The 12,976-nt window shown below is 46.7% G+C and overlaps 1 protein-coding gene and 2 non-coding genes across 8 annotated transcripts; all 3 read left to right on the top strand.

Moving 5' to 3' along the window:
* The first annotated feature begins 3,459 nt into the window (after positions 1-3,459).
* On the top strand, positions 3,460-12,739 carry LOC146892771 (uncharacterized). Of its 6 annotated transcripts, none has more exons than XM_085697110.2 (7): positions 3,460-3,687; positions 3,857-4,113; positions 4,831-4,914; positions 7,165-7,232; positions 8,570-8,659; positions 8,746-8,862; positions 10,419-12,739. In XM_085697110.2, the coding sequence occupies exons 4-7, from the start codon at positions 7,191-7,193 to the stop codon at positions 10,473-10,475; spliced, it is 306 nt and encodes a 101-aa protein (XP_085553236.1). In that variant the 5' UTR covers positions 3,460-3,687; positions 3,857-4,113; positions 4,831-4,914; positions 7,165-7,190; the 3' UTR covers positions 10,476-12,739. The 6 variants fall into 6 exon arrangements, 2 of the variants coding, with proteins under 2 accessions (XP_085553236.1, XP_085553235.1); XM_085697109.2 differs by having other exon boundaries at positions 3,461-3,687; positions 4,831-4,909; XR_015739028.1 differs by having other exon boundaries at positions 8,573-8,659; positions 8,746-12,739.
* Positions 6,603-6,736, top strand: LOC125405111 (small nucleolar RNA SNORA71). Its single transcript, XR_007233464.2, has one exon. It is a non-coding gene; the product is annotated as a small nucleolar RNA SNORA71 (small nucleolar RNA).
* Positions 7,641-7,774, top strand: LOC125405109 (small nucleolar RNA SNORA71). The gene has a single exon (XR_007233462.2). It is a non-coding gene; the product is annotated as a small nucleolar RNA SNORA71 (small nucleolar RNA).
* Positions 12,740-12,976: the final 237 nt, after the last annotated feature.

Below are 12,976 nucleotides of genomic sequence, written 5' to 3'. Positions count from 1 at the left end.
AGGGTTCTTGAAGCCCAGAGCACACTTTCCACATTCCTCTGCCTGCAACAATCAGATAAAAGGTGGCTGGGGACCACTTTCAAATGTAGGGACAGAGATAAATGTCTCATTTGGTACAAAGGGCAGAGAGGCCCTCTAGGTTCTTCCTTTTTGGCTTGTTTATTCTCTGTCTCTGCTCTTTCTCTCTGTGGTATGCCTGCATGTTTTTTTTAAAAAAATATTTATTTATTTATTTATTTATTTATTATGTATACAATATTCTGTCTGTGTGTATGACTGCAGGCCAGAAGAGGGCACCAGACCCCATTACAGATGGTTGTGAGCCACCATGTGGTTGTTGGGAATTGAACTCAGGACCTTTGGAAGAGCAGGCAATGCTCTTAACCTCTGAGCCATCTCTCCAGCCCTGCCTGCATGCTTTTGCATGTGTATTTATGGTATGTATTATCTTTTTGCATGTGTCTGTGCATATGGTATGCACGCATGTTTTTGCATGTGTGTGTGCTTGCATGTGGAGGCCCAAGGTTGGTGCTGGGGATCCTCCCTGACTGCTCTTCCACTTTATTCACTGAGGCAGGGTCTCTCAATAAAAACTTGAGATCAGGGGCTGGAGAGATGGCTCAGCGGTTAAGAGTATTGCCTGCTCTTCCAAAGGTCCTGAGTTCAATTCCCAGCAACCACATAGTGGCTCACAACCATCTGTAATGAGGTCTGGTGCCCTCTTCTGGTCTGCAGACAGAATATTGTATACATAATAAGTAAATAAATAAATATTTAAAAAAAAACAACTTGAGTTCACCGATACAGCTAGCCTTGCTAGCCAACTTGTTCTGGGGTCCCCGTCTCCACCTTCTCCACCTTCTGAGGCTGGAATTGCATGAGTTTACCCTGAGGCAATACCTGGTTGCCTGAAGGACTACAAACTGAGATTACCCAGACACAACCCAAGAACAGACCATCCAAAGGAAATTCCCAATGTTCCAACCATTGTAGATAAGATCACCTGCCAGCACACACTCACCAGGACACCCCTAGACAAATGTCAGCCAATCAAGGGTTCTGAACCTTAGAAATCCCTCACCCCCACCTTTACTACTATAAAAACCCAACTCTAACTGAGCTCGGGGCTCTCCATTATTCCTATACGTTGGACACACAGAGAGACTGAGTTTTCAAACTTGCATAAAATAAAGGCTCTTTGCTTTTACATACGGGACTCGGTCTCCTTGTTGGTTTTTGGGGGACTTCGCAGACTGGGCATAACAGTTGTCACTTAGAGCATGCACAATTCTTGATATGTGAACTATATGACATGGGATAAGTCCATCAAACAATGCCAGTTTTTTTTATCATCTTAGCAAATGGAATGATGCTTATAGAATTGGGTTCTGAGTCCGCTTGAGTTGGCATAGCAACATACTATAAACACGACGCTGATAAACAATAGGAATCTATCTCTGATGGTCCTGGAGCCTAGACATTATGCTGTAGAATAGAAATGACCCCAAAGGCCATGTGTTAATGACTTGGTAGTCAGAGCCTAGTAGAAGGAGGAGCGGTGACTGGAGGCACAGGGGGGGATGGGAGCAGAGTATTGGAAGCTCAGCCCTTTCTCTTCTGCTCCCTGGCCACCCTGAGCAGCTTTGTTTACATCACACACTCCTTGGGACGACTACTCCACAATCTGCCTCGCTACAGGCCCAGAAACCACAACGCTAAAACAAATCTCTTGTCTTTTGATTCCCTCAGTATTTTGTCACAGTGACACAAGGCTAGTCTGAGATCCAGGCCCTTGTAGATTTGGTATCTGGTGAACTCCCCACCCCCACCCTACCCCTGTATGACAGACTGGTGACTGCCTCCCATATTGTCTCCAAGTGGCAGAAGGGAGAAGTAAACTCCAGGGAACTCTTAGAAGGGGCCCGCCCTCATAAACTGATCACACACACACACACCCCCCAAAGATCCTGCAACCGCATGGTAGGAGGTAGGATTACAAAATGGATTTAGGGGAGGAAGCCCATTCAGTCCGTAATACTGGCCTAATAACTAAATGAGTCACAATGCCTGAAATATTTTGTGTGCCCCAAAGCACTGGCTGTTAGTTGTCGTCCTTTGTTTCACTGAGAACAGGCATCGCAATCATATCGCCCTGGGAAAACATGACTAGGACTGGGCTAGATGGCTTGACCAGTAAGGTCCCTTGCCACCAAGGACAACCTGAGGTCAAATCCTAGGCCGCATGGTAGAAAAAGAGAACCGAGAAGCAACTCTTGGAAGCTGTCCTCTGATATCTGATGTGCATCATGGCACACGTATGCTCACCAAACACACACACACTTACATACATAATTCAACATAATTTTTTAAAAAGCACAAGCAGCAGCTAGGAGTGCTGGCACACAGCTCTCATCCCAGCACTCAGGAGGTAGGGGCAGTCGGAGCTCTGGGAGTTGCAGGACAGCCAGGGATGGGTAGAGATCCTGTATCAAGAAAACCTAAACAAAACAAGAAACATTGTTGACCTATTTGCAAGAACTTTGTCTCCACTTTATTTCACTTTTTAATACTCCCCTGAAGATAACAGAGGTAAACAGTTCATGATGCATTACTTATCTTCCGCCAGGCTTTAGATTAAATGTCTTTTTTTTTTTTTTTTTTTTTTTTTTTCAGGGAAGGCCCTGCTGTCCACCGGGGATAAATAGGTCCCCACTGTTACAACCTGCCTGCTGCTGTGCCTGTTTCCTTTGTAGTGCTTATACGTGTGTGTGTGTGTGTGTGTGTGTGTGTGTGTGTGTGTGTGTGCGCGCGCGCGTGTGTGGTGGGTTGATGTTTCCAGACAGGGTTTCTCTGTGTAACAGCCCTGACTGTCCTGGAGCTCTCTTTGAAGAACAGGCTGGCCTCCAGCTCAGAGATCCACCTGCCTCTGCCTCCCCAGTGCTGGAATTAAAGGCCTGAGCCATCACTGCCCAGCTGCGCTTATAATTTTTAATTTTCTGACCTATTTGTTTATCGCGCCCATTAAAATGTAACCAAGTTAGGGATCATGCCTGTCTTAGACCTTTTATTTCTAGAGCATAGTCTAGCCCTTGATACGAAGTAGTTCCTCGGAAGATATTTTGGGTGGGTGCAAAGTTAGATGGGTAGGTTAATGAAAAGATGAGTGGATGGATAGATGGATAGATGGACAGGCCTATAGACGCATGCTTGGGTGAATGAATCACAACGCATGGATGGGTGGATGGATATTTTATTGCGTGAGAAATGACGTTCCACACATACTCTCTGGCAAAATGGATGCAAGGACGGATGAATAAACGGTTTGGAAGAAGGAGAGCCTTGCTGGAGGGTTAGCATTTCGGCTCTACTCCCGCAGGGGACGCTGCAAAGCCACGCGCACAGGCTGGGTGTGCACTGGTGCAGCTGGAGCCTGCAGCGCGCGCAGACGCAGCTGGGTAGACACTGCGGTGTTGGGGAGTGTCCTGCGCAGTCCTACACTGCGGCATTCACGCACTTCACATCTCAGCTCGCTAGGTGAAGTCACCTCGGGTCTGCGCTCTTGGCCGCCTCCAAGACTTCTAGTCTCCTAAACCCCGGAAACCCAGGACCCCGGAGGTTAGGGTGGGAGTTTGAACCTCTCACCCTCGCGGCTGTGAACTTCCCGGGATATTCGGAAGGAGTTCGTTGGTGGGTTGCGATCTCAGTTTCCCGGGAACCTCTGGGGAGGGAGCCTTCGTGGGGGACAACCTGGGAACGTGGTGTCAGCGCCCCTGGGAAGAGGTAGGAGGGTTGGGGGCTGAGCCCCGGTGCCTCAAATTTCTGTGGCATCCAAAGCCGCCTGTCTTTTTCTACACAGGGTCCTCCGACTGTTGACCCGCGTTCAGATCTGCATTCTTTCAAGTTGATGCGCCCAGGACTCTGGGACGCCGCTCTCGAAATCCGGTGCGGCGTCTTGCGGTGAAACCCCTTCCCCAGTGGTTGCTTCCCTGCTGGGCCTTGGCTAAGAGGCCCTCTTGACACCACGAAGGATGACGAAGCGGGTCAGCGGCAGCCCCTCACTCCTACTCTTCGCACTCTCTGGTGGGCGCCACTGTCCAGGAAGCAGGAGTCCCCGTAAGTGCTGCGGGTGCACCTTGAAGCCAGAGTGCCCCCTAATTGCCTTTCCGTGGGCACCAGCAGAGGGGTGGTGTGGGGTTCAGGCAGGTTTGATGACAGCCCAGCAAAGGCCCCCCGAGCAGGAAAGCCTGGTGGGGTCCTTGGGAGTCTGGACTCGGGCCAGAAAGACCCCATGTCCTACGTGAATATAGTTCATTCCTTCTCAGGTAGGGAAGCTGCAAAGGCAGATTTGTGCCTGGTTACGTGGCAGCTCTGCCCTATCTGTGCTGTGAATGAAACCAGTTTCTCATTTTGATCCTAAATTGGTCTTCTTTTGGATGGCAGGTAGGATCTTATCTGAAATGATGGTTGCACAGGGCTGAGGTCTTTGAAGTTGGCCAGTATTTTTCCATTTGAGGACCTTTGACAGGAGACAGGATAAAGGAACCTTCTCGAACCTCCGCAGTTTACCCGAGCTTGCACAAACGATCAGAAAAGTGCCCTGTCATAGATGATTTGTTGTTCCTCTGATGCCGCCAACGCCCCCCCCCGTGCTGAGTCACCAAAAAATGCTGCGTCACTGCGTCTCCAGAAAACGTTGCGTCACAAATAATCCAGTCTCCCTGTATCTGTTTTATGTGTCTCTTGCAGTGGGACCTCTTCATGTGCTGCCCAGAACCGACTTAACCAGTGACATTTAGATGCTTATTTAAAGGTGCTTCTTGTTTACTGCAGAACTGACACCTTGGTGCAGAGGGGCCACGAGAGACATCTCTACCCTGCCGAGAAGCTGCTGCGTCACAGTGCTCCCATGGTAAGGTCTGTACTTAAGATGACTGTGTCACACCCCCCATGCCTCTGCAGTTGTGTAGCTTGGTCTGTCTGGGGGCTCCAAGCAGTGGCATCAGGACCTGTCCCTGGAGCTTGAACTGACTTTTGGAAACTTATTCCCCAAGGGAGTCTCACCCAGCCTTGATGTAGGGTGAGGAGCTTGGTCCTGCCTCAAGGTGATATGACAGGCTTTGTTGACTCCCGTGGGAGGCCTGCCCCTTTCTAAACGGAGGAGGAGAAGTTGGTGGATGGATTGAGGGGAGGGAGAAAGGTGGAAGGAGGGGAAGGCAACAGGAGAGGCGGGGGAGAGGAAACCGTTGTCTGTATGCAAAATAAACGAAGAAAATAAATAAAACAAACAAATAAAAAAGATGGCTATCCCCAAGGGCTTCTCACAGATTCCCAGGAATGGGATAGACTGAGAAGAAAATGGACAGAAGATGAAGGTGACTGTATCCGGTGCCTCAGTTTTACTCTTTTTTTTGGGGGGGGGGGATTGACAGATATCTGATTCCTGTTGTGCCTGCTTCAGTCCCGAGTCTCCAGTGATCCCCCTTGTTTTGGTGGGTTAGCAGCAGCAGGTCTGAATCAGAAGCAGGAAGGATGCTGCATCAAAGCGCCCTGTACCCAGATCTGTCTTAGTTAGGGTTTCTTCCTTTCTTTCTCTCTCTCTCTCTCTCTCTCTCTCTCTCTCTCTCTCTCTCTCTTTCTTTCTTTCTTTTTTTTTTTTTTCTTTTTGAGACAGGGTTTTCCAGTAGCTATGGAGCCAGTCCTGGAACTAGTGCTGTTGACTAGGCTGGCCTCGAACTCACAGAGATCCATCTGCCTCTGCCTCCAGACTGCTGTGATCAAAGGCACCGCTGGGCCTTAGTTTGGGTTTCCTTCTTTCTTTAAGATTTAGATTTACGTATACCATATCCTGCCTACACACCAGAAGAGGGCACCAGATCTCATCATAAATGGCTATGAGTCACCATGCCGTTGCTGCGAATTGAACTCAGGAAGAGCAGCCAGGGCTCTTAACCTCTGAGCCGTCGCTCCAGCCCTACTTAGGGTTTTTACTGCTGCAATGAAACACCGTGAACAAAGCAGCTTGGGAAGGAAAGGGTAGTGTTTGGCTCACACTTCACATCACCGAAAGAAGTCAGGACAGGGACTCAAACAGGGCCAGAACCTCGAGGCAGGAGCTGATTTAGAGGGCATGGAGTGGTGCTGCTTCCTGACTTGCTCTCTTGCTTTCTTACAGAACCCAGGACCACCAGCCCAAGGATGGCCCCACCCACAATGGGTTGGGTCCTCCCCCATCAATCAATCAATCACTAATTAAGAAACTGCCCTAGAGGCTTGTCTACAGCTGGATTTTATGGAGGGTCTCTCCTTTCAGATAACTCTACTTTGTGTCAAGTTGGCATGAAACTAGCCAGGGCAATGTCTTACGCTCCAGAAAGCAGAACAACTAGGCTGTTTTCCTTAGTGTCAGGAGACACCCCCCCCCCCACTGCCCAGTTCCACAACCTAGGAGCTCTTGCTGTGTGTCTTCCTTCTGTTTCACTTGTTGGCTGCATGGAAGGAATTTTTATAGGATCAGATGTACTTCCTCAGTCCGTATACCCAGCTGAGCTGGCTGATCCCAGCTTCTGCATTTGACATGACAGCAAGCCCTCTGCCCTCTCTGCTCCTGCTTTCGTAAGTGATCAGGGGGACCCCATGCCCTGGTCATGGGTAGTGCAGGCCGAGGAAATGTGGAAAGAATGTTCCCTGTGTTGGGAAGGTCCACACCATGCCTTCCAGTGCTGGGGGCTTTCCCGTATGTGATTTCTCAACTCTACATACACTTGGGCCTCTAGGCCATTGGAGCTACCCCACAGGCACATCATTGCTGTCACTGGGACTTTTGCTTCCTGCCCAGGGTTTTAAGGTCTCCTAGATGGCCAGCAAGGCCGTTGCCAGTCCACAATGGCACACTACCACACACCTGCTGCCGGCATCATTGCATCCTGTTGGGGGGGGTCACTCAGGCCAGTGATGTAATTGGTGGCGGCTGCCCTGCCATAGATCATACACCATGTGCATCGTAGGAGTCAGAGGGAACAATGGGTTTGTTCTGGAAATGAGAGCCAACAGTTTCGGGATGCTTACTGTCTGGGGACTCCTGTGCCAACCCGTTTCCCCATACCCGCCATGCCCTGCTGTGAGCAAGGGCGAGCCTGGAGCTTATCAGTGTCATGTTGCTTTCAGGTGAAGCCACTCTCTACAGAAGCATCATGGGAGCTGTTAGGAGCATTCTAGACCCACCTGTACTTGAGGTAGTTCTCTTGTTCAGTTCATTCTCTGCAGTATTGGTCCCTTGCATCTGATACAACGCCATGCATGTTGCCAAGGGCTTTGAGGGATCATAATAGGGTACACTAGACATGGAAAACTAGGTCTGTCACTCTCAAAGACCGACTCAGACCTTCATTGCCAGTATTTAAAAAAAAGAAGAAGAAGGAGGATGATAGGTGACTTGTTCTATTTGAGCACATATGTCTGTCCCAATTCCTACTAGTTCCCAGCGTCTCAGCCTAGGGACTGACAGACTTTCTGGGGCTTGTATAGGAAAGAAGAACCACTGTGGGGGCCTGTGCTGGCCTGGCTCTTTTCCTGTACTCAGACTGCAGCAGGCCTCTGGTATCTGCGCCTCTTCTTGGCCTGATGTCTATGCCCGTGTATGGACCTGCATTTAGAAGCAACCACGGAATGTCTGTGCTCTGGTCCTCCATAATGCAGGGAGAGGAGCTGCTGAAAGCCATTTCCCGTGTTTGAAAGGTCCTGTCCTGTCTCTCTCGAATGCTGGCGGTTTCTCACACTCCTGCTTCCTAATTGCCCTCCATTTCAGCCTCCCCGAAGGACATGGCTACTGTGTAAAAGTCAGTGATGGGAGACATCTTGTTTATGTTCTTTTTTTTTCGTTGTTGTTGTTCATTTTGAGACAGGGCCCTACTATGTAGCTCTGACTTGGCTGCCTCTGTCTCCCAAGCGCAAGGATCAAAAAAGACATGTGCCACCATGCCTTTATAGGAGAAAGGCTTAGCCTTTCTCAGCTTCTCTCCCTGCTATCAGAGAGCAATATTTTGATACTTTAGAGTCTATAAAGGCCAGGGTGAATTACACATAATGGGTAATATGTATCCACCGCTACAAGGTTTTCCTAGAGATGCTACATTTTTTTTTCTCTTTCTTTTTTTGAGAGGGTCTCTCTTTATAGTCCTGTATCTCACTTTGTAGCCCAGGCTGGCCTTGAACTCATAGAGATTCTCCTGTCTCCACCTCTAGAGTGCTAGAATTAAAGGTGTGCCCAACCATGCCCGGCAGAAGTGATCCTTTGGCGTTGGTGTGCCTTTGAAGAAATGTGATTCAGTGGACAAAAGATTTGTTTTAGGAGGGAGCATGAGAGGGATGGGCTTTGAGGTTGAGATACAGGCCATTAATGATAGCATACAGGGAAGACTGCTGGATGGAGGGACCTTGGTGGGAGGAGCTCTGAGAGTGAGCCTCTGAGCTGCGTCTTCACCATTTATATGACTGCTCATTTGTCCTGTAGAGAGCTGTTTTAGCAAAGAGGACTTGTTTTCATGGTAACTCTTTATCCCTCATTAATTAGGAGCATTCTCACTGGCATCAGTGTGGAAGACAGTATAAGGAATATGACCCTGACTGTCTCACCATGATCAACGGCAGGAGTCTCATCCAGGTGAGCTACAGTCAGGCGACTGGGTTGGGAGATGCATTTTGAATTGGAAATTATAAGCTGCTGGCTTTGCCTGACTTTCTGCTTAGGCTATTGTGGTGGTGTCCGTGGGTGCCACACAGCACGGAGAGCAAGGTTCCTGCCGCACAACGTGCCTCCAGACCTTGCTGCCATCGGCTCACCATCGAGGACCACCCTTTTATTTGGTGAGTATGCAGAGGGAAGAGCCTTGACTCTGGAGACTTAGGGACCAAAGCCAGAGAGACACTAAAGCTGGTTTTGTAACTCCCCTTAGAGCCACAGAATGCCATGTGGCACCAAGGTCCTTGTTCTCACAGGTGAGCACCAGGGAAACAAGGAATATTAAGCACGCAGTGTTGTCTCTTCAAAGGAAGAGATATATAACTGTTTTCCACCCAGAAGGCTGGGCGTGGAAGTGCTTAATATTCTATTGACCTTCGTGCTATCTTTTTGACCAAGACCGTGCCAGATCCTCCCCCAGACTCTTAAGAAGTCACACATAATCAATCAGATGGGTGGTGGTGGTCCATTCCTTTTATTCCACAGGTCTTGTATGGCAGAGGCAGATGGATCTCTGAGTTCGAGGCTAGCCTGGTCTACAGAGTGAGTCCAGGACAGCCAAGGCTACACAGAGAAATTCCTGTCTTGAAAAACCAAAAATAAATAAAAATATTTTAAAAAGCTGTCATGTGTACTCAATCTATAGAACCCATCTTTATGGAGATGTCACATATACTTTACAAAGAGTTTTGATGTATTGTGCACACAGGAGTGTGTTAATTATCACCAGAAAATTGTTTCACCAAATTATGCTGGTGTCAGACTCTTGAAGTTTGAACCAACACTTAGCCGGGCGGTGGTGGCGCACGCCTTTAATCCCAGCACTTGGGAGGCAGAGGCAGGCGGATCTTTGAGTTAGAGGCCAGCCTGGTCTACAGAGTGAGTCCAGGACAGCCAAGATTACACAGAGAAACCCTGTCTCGAAAATAAAACAAAGTAAAATAAAATAAAAGTTTGAACCAACACTGGCTATTGAGTCATGTTGAAGTAGACTGCCCTTTGCCTCCTTTGCCAAAATAAGATCATTACTTGGGTGGCGGTGGTGCTGATGGCGGTGGTGCTCGGGGAGGTGGTAGTAATGGCCGTGCCGCTCGCGTAGTACCGATGCGTAGTTAGTGGTGCCGAGGGCGGTAGTGCTTGTAGAGGTGGTCCTGGTGGGCGGTGGCATGTGCACAACTGGCGACCAATGTGAGGGACTCAACTCTTAAAGAAGGTAAGATTTTTCTTTTAATAGACTCGGGTCAGAGTTCGGTCCTCTCACCAAGAGATTACAACTGTAAGTAAGAGAGTAAAATAAGCTTGGGTTCTTCTCAGCCCTCTGAGATAAAGCATCCTATACAGTTACTGCTATGTTTGTTAAGACCCAAAGGTAGAAAATATTGAGAGCAATATTTGCAGTGTGATGTCTGTAAAATTCAGTCCATGGCTTCCTGATCGAGAACATTGGAACTGCAACCATGAGGTGGGGGTCTCCAGAGAAAGTCCCAGGACAACAACCCTGTCTTGAAAAACCAAAAAGAAAAAAAAAAAGACAACTGAAATGCATAGGAGCTAATGTACAAAGGACTCAGGAAAGAGGAGATAAAATTTCCGCGCCAATTATTTTCCAAGCTGGAGCGCAGTACTGTATTGCTCAGACTTGGGAGGATCACTGAAAAAAGAATTTTTGTTTCCTCTGCAGGCCAAGTGGACTCCACTGCTCCTGGAGGTCACCCAGGTCAGGGCATGTTCATGTTGATGTCACTGTGTGTCACATCATCCAACCATATGTTCACAGTCTTGCAAAATAAGGAGTTTTATCTCTTCTTCACAAAAAAAAAAAAAAAAAAAGACTTTCTCACTTCAGGCCTTTCAGGCACCAGGAGACCAAACACCACCCAGGTTCCTTTGTATTTGTGATTACTAAAATTTCATTTTTTTAAATTTGCATTTTTATACAACATAACAAAAAATTTATAAATAACAATGTGAACAAGCTTCACATGAATTTAAGGGAAAAAAGGGGGCAAATTGGAATCAAGAAAATGTTTTAGAGTATTTCTTCTTGATAATATGGTGGCCAAGGACTGAAAACATAATTACATATTTCTCAAATTTCTTTGCAGGGCAGAGGAGTTAAACCAGAAATGTGATCAGTATGAGTTAGATTATTTTAAAGTTTTCACCTAAAATTATTTTTGGTACAGACTAAGAACCTGTTAAATGTAGAAAGAACTAGCACCTTCTGGAAGGTTCTTCCTCCATGGAACTGGTGTGCGCATTTTTGTTTCGTTTACAGTACCAGCTAGACATGTTCTTTCATGCTCGCATGGGAAAACACAATTGTTTTTTCCTTCAGGATTTTCTGTGATTGTTTCTCAGGTACTTCTGAATATACTGTTAACCTAATAGGTGAGGAGTCTTCTTGAACTCAAAATTAAAATTGCCCTAAATTTTAAAGATCCCAAATCTTACATAAATAGCCTTAGGTTTAAATTTTTACAAGTTAATGACCATTGCAAAGTAAGTAAGTTCTACTTATGTTTTAGTTTTGTGCTTCCCTGGGTCTGACGTCAATGATCAGACTCTTGACCAGGGAGGAAGTTAGAGGAGGCTCATGCACGCCTATCCGCTATTGCAGGCTTATCTCACATAGTATTCTAGTACATAATTAGTAGTGAGTACTTCTCAGATTAGCTTGACATCTAGAACTAGGGCTGTCTATGTCTGTAGCCTTTTCTGTCGGGTGCGCAGAGGCCTTGTGCTTGGTGTGCACCAAAGGCATGCACAGTGCCTTTGCTGCTAATTAGTCAGCTGCACAGCACAGCTCCAAGCAGGACATGGGGTCCTGAGGGCTCCAGGAAAATACCATGGTGTCATATCTAGAACTTGATTTTATCAAATAGTTCCTTATACATTTCCTTCCTTGGATTCCCATTGCAACTGAAAAACTGATAATGGACCTGCTTGTACTAACAAGCACTTTAAAAATTTTTGCAAGTTATGGAATACTAATCGTGTTACTGTAATTCCTTACAATCGACAGGGTCAAACTATTGTAAAATAACACTATCAAATACTGATACACCAATTTAAATCTCCAGAAACTATGCTACATTTTGCTATACTAACTTTCCTTTTTCTCACTTTAAAAGATAATGCTTTTTCTGCTTCCAATGAGCATTTTGCCCTAGGAGATACAACCTAAAGTATATGTTAAAAAGCAAGATCTAAAAACTAACCACTAGAAAGGGCCCGATGTTTTAACATCGAGGCGAGGCTTATATCTTACAGAAGAGAAATGAAGTCCCAGATGGCTCCTGCCCTGACACATCCAACAAGGACAGCATCCCAGAGACCACCAGACAAACCAAGTGTCTAAAGATAGACGACAAACCCATCAAAAGGAGACGTCCCAAGAGGAAGAGGAAGTCAATAACTTGGGGGAGACACCAAGACTTTAACTTGTCAAGCCAAGACTTTGGGGAAACAATAAGGACATAATACTACTGACCCCAAAAACAATGCTGTTAAGTTTACTGACTATATATTACCTGTTAATTCTCAGCTTGCCAGTGAAGAATCCAAATGCCTTTTGTCAGGGGGACTAAAAGACACATCTGTAAGGGGAGAGAATATGATGTTGTTTTACTATACTAAAAACTGTTTTTATCCCTTGGGACCAGTTGTCTGGACAAAACAGAGTATACAAATATCTAGTCACATGGATGGGGGATATTTTGGTTGGACTAGTCTAACTGATTAATCCAAATGTAATAATACAGATTTTAACATAATATTTGTGCTCTTTAGAAGGCTCTGATAGTGGAAATTATAATTGTATGAAGATGAAAAAGAATATCTGATTGCTTACTAACGTTGAACCAGCACCAGCCTCTGGTCGTGTTAAATCTGCCTTCTTGCCTTATGTATGGGTGAGGTTTTAGATCTGTACCCTGAAGTTTTCTGTGCCGGGTGCCACCATCCTCTTCTCCACCTTAATACATTTTGAAGTGTGCCGCCTGCTTGTTCTTGCCTTCATTTGTTTACTGATACCCCTGTGCGCCAGCAAGATTGGCTTAACTCCCTGAGAAGTCACCCTTGGTGGCACTTTTCTAAGACTTGATTGGGGACTGTGAGACAGTCAGATTGGAGACTGAGTTAGAGGTATGTTTGGGGGTGGAGCTCAGGAGAGAAGGGATCTGTGAGACTTGACTGAGGAACATTTGGACTTTAAAAGAGAGAAGGAGGCTTGGGTGG

Source organism: Myodes glareolus, chromosome 10 (genome assembly GCF_982192425.1).
Source record: "Myodes glareolus chromosome 10, mMyoGla1.1, whole genome shotgun sequence".
Lineage (NCBI taxonomy): Eukaryota > Metazoa > Chordata > Mammalia > Rodentia > Cricetidae > Myodes > Myodes glareolus.
Note: the sequence above shows the minus strand (reverse complement) of the source record. Positions and strands in the feature narration are given on the sequence as shown.

Coding starts and splice junctions, on each gene's coding strand:
- LOC146892771 (XM_085697110.2), top strand. CDS start 7,191: ATGGGAGCTGTTAGGAGCATTCTAGACCCACCTGTACTTGAG. Junction 7,233..8,569: donor TAGACCCACCTGTACTTGAG/GTAGTTCTCTTG, acceptor CTCATTAATTAG/GAGCATTCTCACTGGCATCA. Junction 8,863..10,418: donor GAGGACCACCCTTTTATTTG/GTGAGTATGCAG, acceptor TTTCCTCTGCAG/GCCAAGTGGACTCCACTGCT.